An 18,879-nucleotide genomic window follows, 5' to 3' on the forward strand; every position below is an offset into this window, starting at 1 on the left:
CAAAGAATCCCCCCCACCCCCCTTTAGTATGGGTTCTTTCCCTTAGTCTTTTACAGTAGTGGTCCTATGCAGTATTTCTCTTTTTGTGACTTAGTGCAAAACTTTTAATAGAGGTCTTGAAGTGGGAAGGGAATGGAGAAGGAGGACAGACAAGCTGTGGCAAACAATTCTGCTCCAGGAGAGGAGCCACGGGATCTCTAAAACCAATGATACAGGACAGTTGGTGGCTACCCTGGAAAGTCCTATAGAGGGTGTAAGGTTATTGTGCAGGGATAGGAGGGGATGTCTAAGTCACTTTGGACAGAGAGATGAAAGACGAGAACTGCTAAGATCAGCAGACTTTTCTTTCCCTCTTATTTTGTCTCTCACAGGGCACATACAAAGTGCTTCAGAAAATTTGTGAGAAAATTCTAAGCCCCTCTTACATTTATCTAATCATTTACTTTCCTATATGATCCTTTCTTGGTTCCCCGTTACTTGGGGAATGTAGTCCTGTTCCGTCTTGTTCCTTAGCCTGCCACGAAAGGCGTGGTCTGGTGTCTCCTTACCTTTTCTGGTCTCTTCCCTTAGCACTCATGTGTTCCAGCCCAGTAGAACTATTTGCCTTTACTCCACACTCACTCCTAGACCTATGCCATTTCTTCTTTCTAGAAGGCCCTCCTACTTGTTGCCCACTTGGTGATCTCCTGTTCATCCTCTAGGAGCTACCTTGAGTACTACCTCTGTTAAGATTTTTTTCATGTTCTCCCACCCCAGACTGTCACCCTAGCTTTAATTATACACCCCTGAATACTTGTATCACATGAATCTTACTCTCACTTGACTGAGTTCCTTAAGAATAGGGAGTTATGTCTTAATTATCACTGAGTTAAATCAGCCTGGAATCTCCAAGTAATGTAGTTACTGTACTTGACCGCTAACCAAAAGGCTGACAGTTCGAGTCCACCTCGATGTGCTTCAGAAGAAGAAAGGTCTTCTGAAAAGCTAACCAGTGAAACCCCTAGGGAGCAATTCTGTGCTGACACAAATGATGTCTAATATATATGACAGAATCCGTTTGGTGGCAGCTGGTTGGTTTATTGAACTCAGCCCCTAGTCATTCTAGATTGGAACAAATGAGTGAGTGAATAGGTGCTTGTTTTAGTGTCCTGGGATGGAATGATGAGGACTTGAGATAGATGGTCAAAAGAAAATTTGTGAAAGCCTCTAGAAGTGAGCTTTTAGTCTCTTCACCACCCTTCCCTATCACTTGCACAGAGCCTGACCCAGATGGAGAGGGAGAAGATAGTCTGGGAGTTTGAGCAGCTATATCACTCTTTGAAGGAGCATGAGTATCGTCTCCTAGCCCGCCTTGAGGAGCTGGACTTGGCCATCTACAACAGCATCAATGGTGCCATCACCCAGTTCTCCTGCAACATCTCCCACCTTAGTGGTCTGATTGCCCAGCTCGAAGAGAAGCAGCAGCAGCCCACCAGAGAGCTTCTGCAGGTAAGAGGCATGGAGAGCTCTGCCAAGATAGCGCCCATCAAAGTTAGTCTTCCTTCTCCCTTTGTCAAGCAGTAGCCAGAACCCCCATCATCTTTTTCATTTTGCTTGAGCAGTATACCACACTTTATACGATTTACATTACTTATGTCAGAGGGAAAACATTACACTAGGAGCTTGAGTTGACACAGCATGGGTCGGTTATTTGCATTGTCTCATTGAAAGGGCAATTAGAAGATCTTATGCCCAGGTCCGCCCTGCACTGTGGTCTGGTCACGGACAAAACTCTTCACCTCTCCGGGCCTCAGTGGCCTCACTTATAAGGGATAATGAAGGGATTTGGATCACTTGAGAATGAAAGATGTTTCTCAATCTAACATTCTGTAATTTTAACATATATGAAGGGGGCTACAGAAAGTTCAGCATAGTGGTTACGCATCGGGCTGCGAACCTTAAGGTCAGCGGTTCGAAACTACCAGTTGCTCCGCGGGACAAAGATGAGGCTTTCGGAAACCCTATACAGGGTCGCTATGGGTCAGAACCGACTCGATGGCACATAACAACAACAACAAAAAGTTCATGGAAAAATTTCGTTCCTTTTAAATTCTGTTTTTCCATAACTTTTTGAAGCCCTCTTGTATATGTAGAAATCTATTGAATAATAAAGCTGACATTTAACTTTATTGTTTATCAGACACTGTGCTAAGTGTTTGATGTGTTACCACAGGCACAAAATAAGCACTTGAGCAGAGGTCAGCCCTAGCAGTCCTGTGTTTTAGCTCTGGTAGAGCAGGTACTATGACTGCAATAGACCGTACTCAGCAAAACCACAGGAAATGGCTGGTGCCTGTCCATCTAGTGTCTGATTTGAGTGGGGACAAGTGATTGAACTTTTCTAAAGCTTATGGTCTAATCTGAAGATAAGGCAGTAAAGAAGTGACGAAATAATTGTTACAAGTGTTGGTAGATGCTTTTAAAAATGAATAATAGTATAGAGCAGGAGTTAGCTAACTGTAGCCTAACACCTGTTCTTGTATGTCCTATGAGCTGCCCTTTTTAACTGACTGGCACATTTTTTAGTTACTTATTGTTTGCCATTGTTTTCCTGCTACAGCAGCAGAGAACAGTCATCGTAGCAGAAGATCTATGCCTCTGAGAGCTTGAAATACTTAACTGTCTGGCGTTTTAAGAAAAACTTTACTGACCTCTGCTCTAGAGTAATAAGAGAAGAGGGCCTAGTCCTAAGCTTTAAGAAACACTGGTAATTCATTTCCAGGGAGCAAAGGAAGAGCTTGCAAAGGAAATAAGTGATCAGAGAGGCAGAATATGAGCGAGCAAGAAAAGAGAATGTTCATGAAGGAAGGAGAGTGAACAACAGTAATGTAATTTGGTGGCTTTTATTTTCTTTGGAATTTGAAAAGCAAGATCATCCGTGATTACGCAAATGGGAGCTTTAAAGAGTTTGGTAAAGCTCTAAAATTGTGTTGGTGTGTGGGAGAACCAGTTGATCTGTGAGTTTGTGAAAGATTGCTGGGTCAGTGATCATCAGTTTATAGTGGGAGCAATCAGCCCACTTGTATCACTTTCTCAGCTGCTTTGCTTTCTCAGACCTTGACTTCTCTGGTGCTGGCACAGAGATAACAGATAGTTAGGTTCATCCAGTTCTGAGGCTTTGCAAGATGAACTTGAGATTTTAAGACCTTTTCTTTTAAGGCAGTAATATTTTTTAGAATATTTTTTAAAAGGTGGACCATGAAATTGAAGCTGGATGATAAAGGAAATGGAAAAAGAAAGAGAGGCCAGAAGTCTCCATGGGGCCTTAGAGATATTAAAGAGAGGTTATGGTGGAAGTCTTGGAAAAGCAAGCAGAGTCTGACATACTAGTTAAAATTAGAGGCATTCCCACTGAGGTCAGGAACAAAGCAAGATGCTCACTCTATCTGTCTCTATTTAGCATTGAATGGGAGGCTTAACCAATGCAGGTGGACAAAAGAAAGCAATTAGAGGTTCAAGAATTGGAAAATAAGTTAAAACTTTAAATTTTAAATGCTGTGATTGTTGTTAAGTGCTTTTGAGTTGATTCCAACTCACAGTGACCCTGTATATCATTTTCGAGAAGTGGTTGGTGGAGTTGAACTGCCAACCAAAAAGTTCAAAGTGACATATCAGCCTAGTGTTTATCCTACAGCACCACACCATGCTGTGATTGTATACCTGTAATAGAGAGTCAGCACTGAAACTAAAGAATTCAGTCAGGTGGCAGGATATAAAATTCACATACAGAAATCAGCAGCCTTCATGTGCACAGATAACAACCATTTAGAGATATATTAGAAGAAAAAAACCATTTTCAATTGTAAAGAAAAACATAACTTGGAGTAAAAGTATAAGAAATTTCTAACTTGTTAGTGGTTTCTAGTCAGTTCCAACTCATGAAGCGGCCCTGTTTCGGATTTCCTAAGAGTTGCTGGTGGATTTAAACAACTGGCCTTGTGCTTTCAACTGACCTTGAGGGTCCAGTGCATTATCCTGCAGCGCCATACCAGGTCACTATAAAACAGTCTTGAAAGATAAAAAATAGGTTTGAATAAATGAAAAGACATCCCTTATTCTTAGATATGCCATCTCATCATAAAGCTGACAGTTCTCTGTAAGTTAATTTATAAAATTCATGCAAATCCTCACTAAGAATGTATATTTATTAGCAAGTTTTTTTTCTGGAGCAAACCAATTAATAGTATAGTTCAGATAGAAAAATAAACTGATAAAAAAAGTTAAGAAACATGGAGAAAGGAGAGCTATGATGGGGAACTAACCCTTCTAGATATTAGATAACAACTCTGGTAGCGTAGTGGTTACGAATCAGGCTGCAAACCCCAAAGTCAGCAGTTCGAAACTACCAGCTGTTTCGCAAGAGAAAGAGGAAGCTTTCTGCTCCCGTAAAGATTTACAGCCTTGGAAACCCTGTACAGGGTTCCAACTCCATGGCACATAACCACCACCATATAACTAAAACAGTGAGTTGTTGTTGTTGTTGTTATGTGCTGTGGAGTTAGTTCCAACTCATAGCGACCCTGTACTGGGTTTCTGAGGCTGTAAATCTTTACGGGAGCAGAAAGCCTCATCTTTTTCCCGCGGAACAGCTGGTAGTTTTGAACTGCTGACCTTGTGGTTCGCAGCCCAATTTGTAACCAGTAGTGACATGGAAATACATACACACAGTATACCAGTCAAAAGAACTGTGCCATACTGAAAGAAAATGTTTGTAACAAATATGACAAAAAGGAGTAATAGCTCTACTACATAGGTTGTTGTGAATAGTAATCAAGTTGATAGCACCCAACTGCTGTCACTACCAACTGAGTTGATGTCAACTCCTGGTGACCATGTATGTGTCAGAGGAGAATTTCGCTCCGTAAGTGGCTGATATTTCAGAAATAGATCAATCGCCAGGCCTTTCTTCTAAGGTACCTCTGAGTAGGCTCTAGCTAACTACCTTTTAGTTAGCATCCTTGCATGTTAACCAGAAAGCGACTCCATAAGAATAAACAACTTTTAAAATTTGAAAGACCACAATTATATTAAAAGGGCAAAATATAAAGGCAAGTTATAGAAAAAATATAATAATGGTTCTGAACATATGAAAAAATGTTCAGTTGCATTCATAGTAATAAATGCAAATTTAAAACATACTTAAATACCAATTACAATGGCAAAAGAATTTAAACTTAATAATAGGTAGGGGTTTTTTGTTTATCTTTGTTGGCAAAGATGTGGGAGAAGAGACACACATCTGCTGGCGGGGATGCAAAATAGTAAAGGCCTTTTTGGAAATAAATTGCTAAATTTTTCTTTTAAGGTATCTGGTTGGATTCAAACCACCAAACTTTCAGTTAGTAACCAAGCACTTAACTGTTTGCAGCACTTGGTCATGTATGAACATAAGTGTTAGTATATTTATACTTTTGTGTGCATGACTATATTTCTATAGATGAGTCCTGATATGGCACTGTGGGATAAAGTATTGGATTTCAAGGTTGGTTTGAACCACAAGGTCGACAGTTCAGACTTACCAGTTGCTTCTTGGAAACCCCATATAGCCTGCTCTGAGTTGAAACCAACTTGACAGCACTTAACAGTAGCATTGTTTATATGGGAGTCCTGGTATCCCACTGTAGGATAAGCACTGGACCACAAAGTTGGTTTGAACTGCAAGGTTGGTGGTTCAAACCCATCAGCTGCCCCTTGGAAACTCTATACAGGGTCACTGAGTCGTAACTGTCTCTATGGCACTTATCAACAGCAACAAAGTATATTTATGGAGCCCTGGTAATACAGTGGTTAAGCACATGGCTGCTAACTGAAATGTTAGCAATTTAAACCCACCAGTGGGAGAAAGATACAGCAATTTGCCATGAAGACACAGCCTTGAAAATTCTATAGGGCAGCTTTACTCTGTCCCAGCAGACTTGGTGTGGTGCTGTAGGATAAGCACTCAACCACAGGTTGGTTTGAACCACAAGGTTGGTGTTCAAACTCACTAGCTACTCCTCAGAAACCCTATATAGGGTCACGATGGGTTGGACCCAACTTGACGTCACTTAACAACAATAGGTTAACTATGAGTTGGGATCTACTCAACAGCACACACCAGTAATGTTTATATATTTTTGTTGTGGTTAAGTGCCGTCGAGTTAGCTCTGATTCATTGCAGCCCTTTATAGGGTTTCCGAGGAGCATCAGATGGGTTTGAACCACTGATCTTGTGGTAAACAGCCCAGTGCTTCTTCTACAGCGCCACACAAAGAGTCTCTTGTGGCACTGTAGGACAAGCAGTGGGTCAAAGTATTGGTTTGAACTACAAGCTCAATGGTTCAAATTTACCAGCCGCTCTTCCAAAACCCTATACAGGGTCACTATGAGTCGGAAATGACTTGACGGCACCTAACAACATATATGGAGTCCTGGTGTGGCACTGTGGGTTCATGCACCCGACTGCAAAACCATTTGAACTGCAAGGTCGGCGGTTCAAGCTCACCAGCTGCTCCTTGGAAACCCTATACAGGGCTGTTATGGGTTGGAACCAACCCGAAGACACTTAACAATAACAACGTATAAAATTAGACTCCAACCAATAGTCTCTCTAGGAATTTACTTTGAAGATACACTTATATATTAAAATATATATGAAAAGTATGTATTGTGGTGGTGGTGGTGTTAGGTGCCATCGAGTCGGTACCAACTCATAGCAACCGTGTGTATAGCAGAATGAAAAACTGCCCAATCCTGGGCCAGCCTCACTATTGTTGGCATGCTTGAGCCCATTGATGCTGCCACTTTGCCAATCCATCTCACTTCATCTTTTTCTCTGACCTACCAAACATGATATCCTTCTCCAGCGACTGGTCCCTCCTGACAATATGTCTGAAGTATGAGAGACAAAGTCTGGCCCTCCTGGCCTCCAAGGAGCACTCTGGCTGCACTTCTTCCAACACAGATCTGTTGGTTCTTTTGGCAGCCCATGACACTGTCATTATTCTCCAAACCCATAACTCAAAAGCATCAATTCTTCTACGGTCTGCCTTATTCACTGTCCAACTTTTGCATGTATATGAGGTTATTGAAAATACTATAGCTTGGGTCAGGCACACCTTAGTCCTCAAGCTGACATCTTTGCTCTACAACACTTTAAAAGGTCTTGTGCAACAGATTTACCTAATGCAATACGTCATCTTATTTCTTGACTGCTGCTTCCATGAGTATTGATAGTTGATCCAAGAAGAATGAAGTCCTTGACAACTTCTATCTTTTCTCCCTTGATAAGAATGTTGTTTATTGGTCCAGTGATGAGGATTTTTGTTTTCTTTCCATTGAGATGCAATCCATACCAAAGGCTGTGCTCTTTGATCTTCATCAGTAAATGTTTTAAGTCCTCTTCACTTTCAGCAAGCAAGGTTGTATCATCTGCATATCGCAGGTTGTTAATGAGTCTTCCTCCAATCCTGATGCCATGTTTTTCTTCATAGAACCCAGCTTCTCAGATTATTTGCTAGCGTACATGTTGAATAAGTATGGTAAAAAAAATACAACCCTGTCGCATACCTTTCTTAATTTTAAACCATTTAGTGTTCCCATGTTCTGTTTGAACAATTGCCTCTTGGTCCATGTACAGATTTCCTCATGAGCACAATTAAGTGTTCTGAAATACTCATACTTTGCAAAATTGTCCATAGCTTGTCATGACACACACAATCGAAAGCCTTTGCGTAGTCAATAAAGCTCAGGTAAACATTTTTCTGAAATTCTCTGTGTTCAGCCAAGATGCATTGGACATCAGTAGTGAATTATTTAACATGACTCTTCTAGCCTTAGTCTTTGCCATTGTTGTCAAATGCTGTAAAGTCTGTTCTGACTCAGTGACCCTGTAGAGGGTTTCTTGGAGTCCTGGTGTGGTTCTAGGTTAGTACACTGGACTGCAAAGTTGGTTTGAACTGCAAGGTTGGCGGTTCAAGCTCACCTGCTGCTCCTCAAAAACTCTATACAGGATTGCTATGGGTTGGAACCAAGTTGATGGCACTTAACAACAACAATAGGTTTTACAAGGAGTAGCTGGGAGTTTGAACTGCCAACCTTAGCAATGCAAACCAACCTTTCGATCTAATGTATATCTTATAGTGCCACACTAGGATTCCTTAACCTTTGTAACTTCCATTAAAAAACTCTTTTCCTGATATATCTGAGTAAGAGAAGATGGGAGAAGATACTGATAATATAGCATGATTCAACTCTGGCTCTTAGCAGACCTAATTGTAATTGTAAAAACATGAAACTCTAGCATGGGTCTAACATGAGCCATCTGAGAAGCAGCAGTGGGGACTTAACTACCATCAAAGAAGAGCCAGGAATGGAATGCATCCTGAGATCCCTGTGTATTGAACCTCCTCAACTCAGGGACAGAAAGTAGTGACACTGGAGGAGTGACAGAGGAGCAACAGCAGCAGCAGAACCAAGAGCCAGAGCAGCAGACATAGTGGTGGACTTCCCAGCCCGTGGAGAAAGTAAAGCTGAGTGATTTGGGGCTGGAGGCTTGCTTGTAAACTAAGCTAGGGTGCCTCCAGGCACTTAATTGGGAAATCTAGGTTTGCTGACCCACAAAGCTAAAGCCGAGTGCCTTTAGGCTGAGGCTTAAGAAAGAGAGGCATGTCCTGTGGGCTTTTATCAGCAGCCCTAAAAGAGCTTTGTAACATTAACTGGGCAGAGAAAAGATTGCCTGTGGGTGTGACTGAGGACAGACTGTCCTGACTGGAACAGCTATGCCCTGAACCTTCCTGAACTTGAATACTAGTAGCCTGTTACCTTGCTTAATGAACCCCCATAGCTGAGTGTGGTGTCTGAGTTCTGTGTGGGCGCTGTAGGTTAATGCGCCAGACTGCAAAGCCATTTGAACTGTGAGATTGGTGGTTCAAGCTCACCAGCTGCTCCTCTGAAATCCTGTACAAGGTCACTATGGGTCAGAACTGACTCGACAGTACTTCACAACAACAACAACTGTAATGAAATGTGGAACCTAGCTGAGTAGAGAGGGCTATGGGACGGCTGGCTTGGTGCACATTTTTGTACTTATGTACAAGTTTACTTGCTGAGCATAGCAATTATAAAATATTGGAAACAACCTAAGTGCCTAGAAGATCTATTAAAGCATTTGTGTTGCATGCACACAATGCAATTATAAGAAAGAATTAAAATTATTCTAATAAACTGACATGGAGTTGTTTCCAGAGTGTTTTGTTAAGTGAAAAAAATCAAAGCACAAAGTATTAAAGAGTATGCCATTTTTTGTGTAATAAAAAAGGGGGACTTGGAAAGCATATATCTGCCTATTTTTTGCAAAGGAAACACTGGATGGCTAACTAGAAAATAACAGGGCTGGGGGCAGTGCAATGAAGGGAATAACACATCTCAGAGTATACCTTCTGCGTAGTTCTGACTTTAAATCCGTGTTGATGTTCATGTCTTCAAAAAATAAAATTAAATCAACAGGGTTGGGTGAAAATCCTAAAACTGAATGGAGCCAACTATATTTAAAATGAATAGCATGCCGCTCCAAAAAGGCAAAACCTAGACCAAGTAATATTTAAACCTAGTATCTTTAATATATATGTGAGGGGACTTCGAAAAGTTTGTAGAAAATGGAATTAAAAGATAATGAAATTTTTTCATGAACTTTTTGAAGTGCCTCCCACATTTAAGCTAAATAAAAAACTTAAATCTTGAATTTAAGTTCTTATGATTTTTTCTTTTTCTTCTTGGTAATGATATAGATAAAGTACTTCTAAAACTGTTTTTCTAGGTGTGCTAAAAGATAAGTAAATGAGTAGATCTACTGGGGAATTGGGTCATATGCTTACACTGGAGATTACTTACTCAACCTGTATACTGAGCAAATAATCCAAGAAGCCGGGTTCTTTGAAGAAAAATGTGGCATCAGAATTGGAGGAAGACTCATTAACAACCTGCGATATGCAAATGATACAACCTTGCTTGCCGAAAGTGAAGAGGACTTAAAATACTTACTGATGAAGATCAAAGACCATAGCCTTCTGTATGGATTGCATCTCAATGTAAAGAAAACAAAAGTTCTCACCACTAGACCAATAAACAACATTCTTATCAAGGAAGAAAAGATAGAAGTTGTCAAGGATTTCATTCTTCTTGGATCAACTATCAACACTCATAGAAGCAGCAGCCAAGAAATCAAACAACGTATTGTATTAAGCAAATCTGCTGCACAAGACCTTTTAAAGTGTTGTAGAGCAAAGATGTCAGCTTGAGGACTAACCTGACCCAAACTATGGTATTTTAAAAAAAACCTCATACGCATGCGAAAGTTGGACAGTAAAATAAGGAAGATCGTGGAAGAATTGATGCTTTTGAGTTATGTTGGAAGAGAATATGGAAAGTGCCATGGGCTACCCAAAGAACCAACAGATCTGTGTTGGAAGAAGTGCAGCCAGAGTGCTCCTAGGAGGCCAGGATGGCCAAACTTCGTCTCTCATACTTCGGACATATTGTCAGGAGGGACCAGTCGCTGGAGAAAGATATCATGTTTGGTAAGGTGGAGGGTCAGAGAAAAAGAGGAAGACCCCCCAGTGAGATGGATTGGCAAAGTGGCAGCATCAGTGGCCTCAAGCATGCCAACAATTGTGAGGTTAGCCCAGGACCAGTCAGTGTTTTGTTCTGTTGTACATAGGGTTGCTGTGAGTCGGTACCAACTCGATGGCACCTAACAAGAACAGTGGGGAGTAGGTAAAGGCAAAAAGAGTGGATTGGAACTGAAGATAGCATAAATGGGTTCTTAGCTTTCTGTGTACTAGAAAGGATTAGAAGTAATGATATTACATAGCAGTGATCACAACTACTTCCCAGATTATGATTTCTAAATACCGTTCCCAACCCAAAGGTGTCCTTGCATTAGAAAAATGATGGGAGTATATGAAAAGGACATAGAAATTTGTTTAAAGGAACTTCTTCTGGTGACGTCTCAGACTTTTTGAGCACCATAAGAAGGATTACTATAATCCATTGAATAATGTAAGAACCTATTGTTTTTCTTAAGTGCTGTTGAGTCCATTCCAACTATCAGCAACCCTATAAAGGGTTTCCGGGGTTGTAAATATTTTTGGGACAAAAAGTCTCATCTTTCTCCCTTGGAGTGACTGGTGGGCTCAAACTGCTGACCTTGAGTTCACAGTCCAGTGCTTATCCTACAGAGCCACACATTCCCAATTTCAAAGTAACACTTCTGTGTTACTTACTAATTACAAAAGGAAAAATAGTAACTATGCAGTGATCAAAATCACATTGCCATAAGGGACAAGCGAATATCCTGTACTTTTAGTACCCATACACTATAGTCAAAGATGGTATAGCCTGAATTTAAATATATGGGAAATATCAGATAAACCCAAATTAAGGGTGTCAAAAAATTGGCACCCATGTCCCTCCCACAGCACACTCTACCTGAAGCTGGGTTCGATAATTCACTGCAGTTGTTCACACGGAATTCAGACACCATACTCATAGTTATGAGATTTATTAGGAACGTTAACAGTGTACAATGCAAGGCCAGAAAATGCTCAGGGCACAGCCTCTCCTCAGTTGGCCTACAGGCAGGCTTCTCTCTGTCCAGACAATGTTACAAAGCTCTTTTAGGGCAGCTGATAAATGCTCACTGGGCGTACCTCTCCACTGTAAGCCTCTTCCTGAAGATACTCAGCTCCAGCTCTCTGGGTCAGCAAACCTAGCTTCCCCAGTTAAATGCCTGGAGGCACCCTTGCTTACTGCGCAAGAAGACTTCTGCCCAGAAACACTCAGCTTTACTTTCTCCATGGGCTAGAAAGTCCACCACCACTCAGCCGGGTACTCTGGCTCTTGGTTTTTCTGCTGCTCCTTTGCCATACCACCAGTGTCACAGCTCTCTGACCCTGGGTCCAAGAGGTTCCATACGCAAGGACCAAACACATTTTTAAATTACAACTCTGTAAACAATCACTGCTGAATCATATCCCATCAGCATCTTTCCCCATCTTGTCTTACTGGATGATCAGGAAAAAAGCTTCTTGGTGAGAGTTACAAAGTCCATGGTTAGAAGATACATTAAACAGTTTACTGCACCACAAAGGGACATTTTATCAAATAAAGCCAGTTTCCCTCATACTTGTACACATCCTGATAGGAGCCCAGAGCCTGGGATGTACATATTACCATGTATTCTTAAATATATGCCAATTTCATAAAATACAAATCAAGGTGGAAGAACTGTTTCAGATTAAAGATACATGTCATGATAACTAAATGCAATGAATGATCCTGGATTACTTTGTGGGGGGAAGGGAAGGAAGGGTTGTTTTAAAGAACATTAGCAAGACAGTTGATTATGCTAGACTATGAACTGTGAATATGATAAACATATCAGCAGTAAGTTTTCTGAATTTGGTAACTAGGCTATTTTATAAGGATCCCTGATGGTGCAACGGTTAAGTACTCTGCTGCTAACTTAAAGGTTGGCAGCTCAAACCCACCTAGCAGCTCTGGAATAGAAAAGATCTATTTGTGCCCATAAAGATTAGGAGCCTAGGAAATCCTACTGGGTAGTTCTGTTTTGTCACATGGAGTCACTATGAGTTGAAATCAATGTGGTGAAATATAACAATGACTGTGCTTATGTTTTATTTTAATAAAAAATTGAAAAAAAAACAACACCTTGTTCCCAGGAATACAAGAAGGATTCAAAAAGTTTGTGGAAATATGGAATTAAAAGATAAATGAAATTTTTCCATGAACTTTTTGAAGTCCCCATATACACACAGAAATAAAAAGGGATAAAAGGACATGATGTACACAATATACTTTCAAATGGTTCTAAAGAAAAATATATATTAAAATATAGAGAGAATATGGGGAACAGAATGAGAATGATAAAGGAAATGTGCCGTAAGCCATTAAAATGGATAGAGTTGGGCTAAGAGTACATAGGAGTTCTTTGTCCTAGCAGATTTTCTGTTAGAAATTATTTCACAATAGAAATATTGTGTCAGGTAGACAGCTACGGTCCAAGGGTTAGATACTTGAATTAGTAAATTTGAAGTGATGAGATCCCTTGATCAGTGGATGGTGGGTGCAGAAAGAGGGCCAAAGAGGGCCTAGGTAATACTGGTGTAGCATTAGCATGGACTCTAGTCTCCTTGGCCTGATTTTCAACTCCTCAAGACCATTAGTTATATTCCAGTATTCCTTATCTCCTGATTTCTATCTGGAGAACCAATCCACAGTTGGTTTTTAACCAACATTTATTAGAGAAAACTGAAATGTTGAATGACTTCTCATGTTGAAATTTCTTTTCTCTCTCTTATAGGACATTGGGGACACACTGAGCAGGTACAGTGTCTTTTCTCCCTAGTGTTAAGTCAAGCACAGGAAGACTGTCTCTCTCACACTTGGTCACATCCTGAAAGGAGCCCAAAGCCTGGGATGGGCATATTACCCATGTGACCCATATCCAGTCCGTGCCTGAGGAAAGTCACTACTATGCAAGGAACTGGACGAACCTTTCACACTCTTCTCAGAGAAGGAAATGGGATTATTGACAAATTATTGAGTCGGGGTAGGAGGAGATGGCTAATTTGAAATAATGCATTGTGATTTAGGGATATGTGGACACTTCCAGAATATTAACCACCCCAGTGGGATTATGGGGATTTCAGGGGATTGGGCAGAGTACAAGGAGAGTTTATGGTTATTGCTTCATAAACATAACAGAATCCTTTAGTTTTCATGGTGTCTTTTTTTTTTCTACAAGGGGGAAAGTAAGGCCTAAGGAAGGTGTTACTGGGTAAGACTTAAAATATTAGTGTTGAGCAACCTGAGTTTTGGCTCTTACTCTGATTATTTCTCAGCTCTACCATCAAATAGAAAGTGAGGAGGTGCTTCCTGGGAGTTGGGGCCAGACTGAGGAGGGAGACCTCATAGTGGGCATGAAAGGGCTGAGTTGTGTTTGCAGGGTGGGTGTCAAGGGCAAATGGGATTGGCCTTAGGAAGATAATTCTTGTTGTGAGAGTACCTATAGAAGTGGAGACTGCTTTGAAGCATCTGCGCTTCCAAGTTAATTAGAATAGTGAATGGTAAAGTACTAACTTCTAGAGGAAAATACTTGATTAGGTGGGGGCAGGTAGGGAGGGCCTTGCAGAATGGGGTTGCTAGGAGACCTGTGGGAATAGAATCATATGAATAAGATGGAGATTCGAGAGTCCCTGGGATAGAGATGAGTGTCGCAGCCAGATGACCCAAACAAACTGCTTTTTCAGTCAGTTTTAGGCGCCAGTCTAGTTTGGAACAAACATTATGGAGTTAGACACTTCAGACGCCAGCATTTTTTTATATGAAGAATTGAGTTTGGTTAGATGAGAGGAAACCCAAAGCTTCACTGGCTTAAGGCTTAAATATAATAAGCATTTTTGTCACCATATTAAAAAATATTCAGGTATGTAATTCAGGGCTGATATGGTGGCACCAGTGGTTCCTTCTGTCATTCCTAAGGCATGGTCCTCTTTCATTGTCTAAGATGTTTACTTGAAAGCCAGCCAGCAGAAGAAAGATAGGAGTTACATCACCTTTTTCATTAGACTTCTCAAATCACCACAAATGCCATCACAGTCACGCCTAGCTACAAGGGAGACTGGGCATCCATGAGCCTAGTAAAATTGAAGATAGTAGAAGGGATATTGGGTTGCCAGCTCGCAGGCTTTGCCATATAGACTGCTTGGGAAATGGGGGACAGGTAAGGGTAGTCGGCTATTCTCCAGTGTCCTAAGACACTGAAGGTGTCATTCTACCCATATTGAGAACCTGAGGACTCTGGATACTTGCCTAACTTGAATATCAAGATGCTTCCTGGACTTTATTATAGAATCTAGTGCTTCCTGGGAAAATCAACCTAATCAGTTTAATGGATAAATCTTATCTGAGGACTTTATATTTGTAAAACTGTGACCTAGGTGCTTTGGATGCCAAAATGAGTCATCTGTTACCCCTGCTTTGATCTAGAACCACAGTGTAGGTAGAAAGTGTGGGACAAGTTTTAGTGGTTGATTTTAAAGACTGGCCACATATTTAGCCCAGACTCTCTCCTCCTGGCCACAGAGTTGAAGAAAGGATTCACTCTTTTTTTCTTTCCTTTCTAGGGCTGAAAGAATCCGGATCCCTGAACCTTGGATCACACCTCCAGATCTGCAAGAGAAAATACACATTTTTGCCCAAAAATGTCTGTTCTTGACTGAGAGTTTGAAGCAGTTCACAGGTAATGCGAGGAGAGGGAGGGATCAGAAGGAGAAATGGATTTATGGTCTGAATACCTATTGCCTGAAAGGATATATTTTCCAGCTGGGGAGTAGGATGTAAACTGAATGTCTTCTATTTTCCCTTTAGAAAAAATGCAGTCTGATATGGAGAAAATCCAAGGTAAGTGTATCAATTTAATGGGCTTTGGATGTTGACGTTTCTTGGGAAGAAGAGCATGAACATTAAAGTGTGGAGAAATGAGAGGAGAGAGAGACCCACTGGCCAGCCTGCCCAGATTGTCTTTCTGTTTTATTAGCTTTCCTCAGTTAATAGCCTCTTGTTTTAACTTAAAGTCTGCTAGCTATATTTAGTCAGTTCTCAATTAATTTATGTTGATGAAGGAGAGAAATAGACAATGCAAAATTTAATTAATTCAGAATTGTTATTGTTGTTAAGTGCCATCGAGTTGGTTCCGACTCATAGCTACCCTGTACAAGGTTTCCAAGGAGCAACTGGTGGGTTTAACCTCTGATCTTAGGATTCGAAGTCCAGTGCTGATTCTACAGTGCCATACCAGGAGTCCAATCCAAAATTAGTTTAAGTATTTTTAGGTTTTAAAAAAATTACTATTATTATTTTAATTGGGAAAGAGAATGAACAGAAACTCTACCCTAGTTATGTTTCCTTTGAAGCAGTATTTGAGGTTCATTCCTTATTATCTCTGAGCACAAGTACTAACAATAGAGGAGGGCTGGACGCTACAGAGAGGTGATGGTTAGGAGCAGGGATTCTAGGTTTGGGGTCCCTCTCTTTCTCTTACCAAGAATTCTCCACCATAAATTTCACATATGTAAAATGTGGAAAATAATCATTCTTCTGTCATAAAGTTATAGGGATGAAATTGGTTGCCTTTTCTTAAACCCTTTATAAGGGAGCTGGACTCATAATGAACACTATGTTTATGTTAATTAGATAAAGTGTTATAGACATTTGGGAGAAGGTTTTCCTACATTTAAATTTTTCTGCTCATGAACCATATACCAATAGAAATTGACTACATACAGGATGTGAACATTCCTAGGCAGTGGAATCTGAAATCCTTATATGTAGGTAAATCCTGCACTTCTTTATTACAAAGTATAGTTTCCATTGTTGCTTTTATTGTCATTAAGTGCCGTCAAGTCAGTTCCAACTTATAATGACCCAATATAGGGAGTAAAGATTTACTGAGGCTGTAAATCTTTGTGGGAGCAGAAAGCCTTATCTTTCTCCTGCGGGGTGGCTGGTGGGCTCAGACTGCCACAAGGTTGACAGTCCAGTGCTTGTAGTAGGGAGCCACCAAACTCATATAATTCCCCATTGTTGTTGTTAAGTGCCACTGAGTCAGCTCCAACTCATAGCGACCCTGTATAAATAGGGTTTTTGAGGAGCAGATGGTGGGTTTGAACCACCGACTTTGTAGTTCACCATCCAGTGCTTATCCTATAGCGCCATACCAGGAATCCTAGTACTTGTATCCTATCATATAGGCGGAATCCCTATTTGCAGGGCATCTCCCCAGACATACACTTCTTTTCTTTTTTTTGCATCTAGTTACATAGATTTAGGTGGCACCCGCAAGTCTTCCATAAACAAGGCAATTAGTAAAAATATCTACATAATACAATGTGTGGATAATACCAGAAAGTGGTTCCTCTGTCTGACTCTTTAACTTTTACTCTTCTGCCACTTAAGAGGCTCAATGAAAACATCTGTGAAAATGTTTTGTCAACTGGAAAGCACTTCATAAATAAATGGTCTTGCTTGCCCCAGAGTGAGCGTATGGGGGTTAACTGGAGCTACCCAACCTGACACAGAGGTGGATTATGGAAGCTAAGCAGTCTGTACATCATGGGCTTGCAACTATGTTTTCCTCTTGAAGAGTCAGCTGACCCATTCCAGGAGGCTGGAATTCTTGATCTTGACTCTATTTAACTCCATATTCTACCAGTTTCATACTTGTGATTATTCATTTACCGAAGGTTTTCAGTCCCACTTCTCTTGAAGCTATTGGTTGGGTGATGGAGTCATATGTTGTATGAAAAAATCAGTGCATGACTGACTGACAAGGAGGGTTCTGGGGTTTTTAGTGGAGACCATTACTTTATGGTGATTGTAGCCAAAGTTCCCGCAGTTTATGTGTTTTGTGGGAAACCTTCGCATGACTTCTGTAAAGTTCGTTTCTCTTTTGTTCTTTCAGAATTGCGAGAAGCTCAGTTATACTCAGGTAGGTGATGGCAGACAGAACCATATCAGAGAAAAGAAGAAAGAGCCATGTGAACATAATTACTAATTGTCGATAATTTGGGGAAATGATTAAATTTGATTCCTTTAGGTTACGTAGGAGCCCTAGTGGCGCAGTGGTTAAATGCTTGGTGGTTGAAACCCATTGGCCACTCCTCTGAATGATGTGGCAGTCTGCTTCTGTAAACTCATGAGACAGTTCTGCTCTGTCCTATAGGGTCACTCTGAGCCAACTCAGTGGCAGTGGGTTGGTTTTTACGTTACATGTGTAAAAGTGATAAGCAATGACAACAAATCTGCTGATTACTTCTGTGTGTTCTTACCTCATGAAATTTCTCAGATTTGAAATCCAGAGTTTTTAAATCAGAGGAAATCTAACTTAGTTGCTGTAAAGGCTTACAGAATGGAAGCTCTAGTTCCTAGAAAGGCACTGCTGGTATGCTGGCACACTGGTCTGCCTGCTGAGCCTCAGATGGAACTTATGGCTGGGGGAGAAGTGATTGAGCTCAATTCTCATTCTGAGCACCACAGATAATCTGGGAATCCTGCACATTCTGCCTTTGCAACTCTTGGGGCAAGAATTTACACTCCTCCTCCCCCAGCACTACCTTTACTCTCAGATTTCGTGACACTAGTAACGTCTCTGATCTTAGAGGTACTCAAATCAGAAATCAGAGACGTGCTTTTTTTTTTTTTTTTTTAAATGTTTTATTGTGAATTATGTGATAGTTTACATGGGAGAACATTAGTTTTACAGTCATTCTATCGTACATTGTCTCATTGCCATGGTTACAATCCCCTCCATGCAATCCTTCCCCGGTACCCCCCAGGTCTTCAGCACACAGTCGCTCTCCCTCTCTGGATCCAAAGTCTCCAGTTGCTCCATCGCTCCACGTCATCATCTCTGGCTCCATTTCAGGCATCACTGCTTCTCCGGGTAGGGTCCCACTCTCCACTCTTCTCCGTTGATGGTCCCAGGGACCTCCGCTCCTAGACCAAAAAGTCAATCACTCCCCTCCCTGTTACAAAACGTCCACCTCTACATTTCCAACCCTCACAATCAGTCCTGATATCAATTATTCACTATTGTATCACAAGAGACCCGTCTGTATTTCATTGTATCAGCTCCGCCTAGACAGATTGAATACTACTCACTGGAGATTCTACCTTCCTCTAGGCCCTCTGGATCTAGGTTCCCTCTTGAAAGCTTGTAAGCCAGTCACTTCTTGCCTTTGTAGCCCCCGCCCCCCATTTTGGGTAGCCAATGTCCAAGTT

General features: G+C 41.0%; 1 protein-coding gene across 1 annotated transcript in view; it reads left to right on the forward strand.

Moving 5' to 3' along the window:
- Positions 1 to 18,879, forward strand: part of TRIM27 (tripartite motif containing 27) — a 27,679-nt gene that overhangs the window by 6,226 nt on the left and 2,574 nt on the right. Inside the window, exons 3-7 of the mRNA XM_006872766.1 lie at positions 1,258 to 1,488; positions 13,400 to 13,422; positions 15,225 to 15,340; positions 15,469 to 15,501; positions 17,561 to 17,587. Of these exons, the coding sequence (XP_006872828.1) occupies positions 1,258 to 1,488; positions 13,400 to 13,422; positions 15,225 to 15,340; positions 15,469 to 15,501; positions 17,561 to 17,587 (430 nt within the window). The remainder of the gene's footprint in view (positions 1 to 1,257; positions 1,489 to 13,399; positions 13,423 to 15,224; positions 15,341 to 15,468; positions 15,502 to 17,560; positions 17,588 to 18,879) is intronic.

The sequence above is a fragment of the Chrysochloris asiatica genome, unplaced genomic scaffold (genome assembly GCF_000296735.1).
Source record: "Chrysochloris asiatica unplaced genomic scaffold, ChrAsi1.0 scaffold00213, whole genome shotgun sequence".
Classification (NCBI taxonomy): Eukaryota; Metazoa; Chordata; class Mammalia; order Afrosoricida; family Chrysochloridae; genus Chrysochloris; species Chrysochloris asiatica.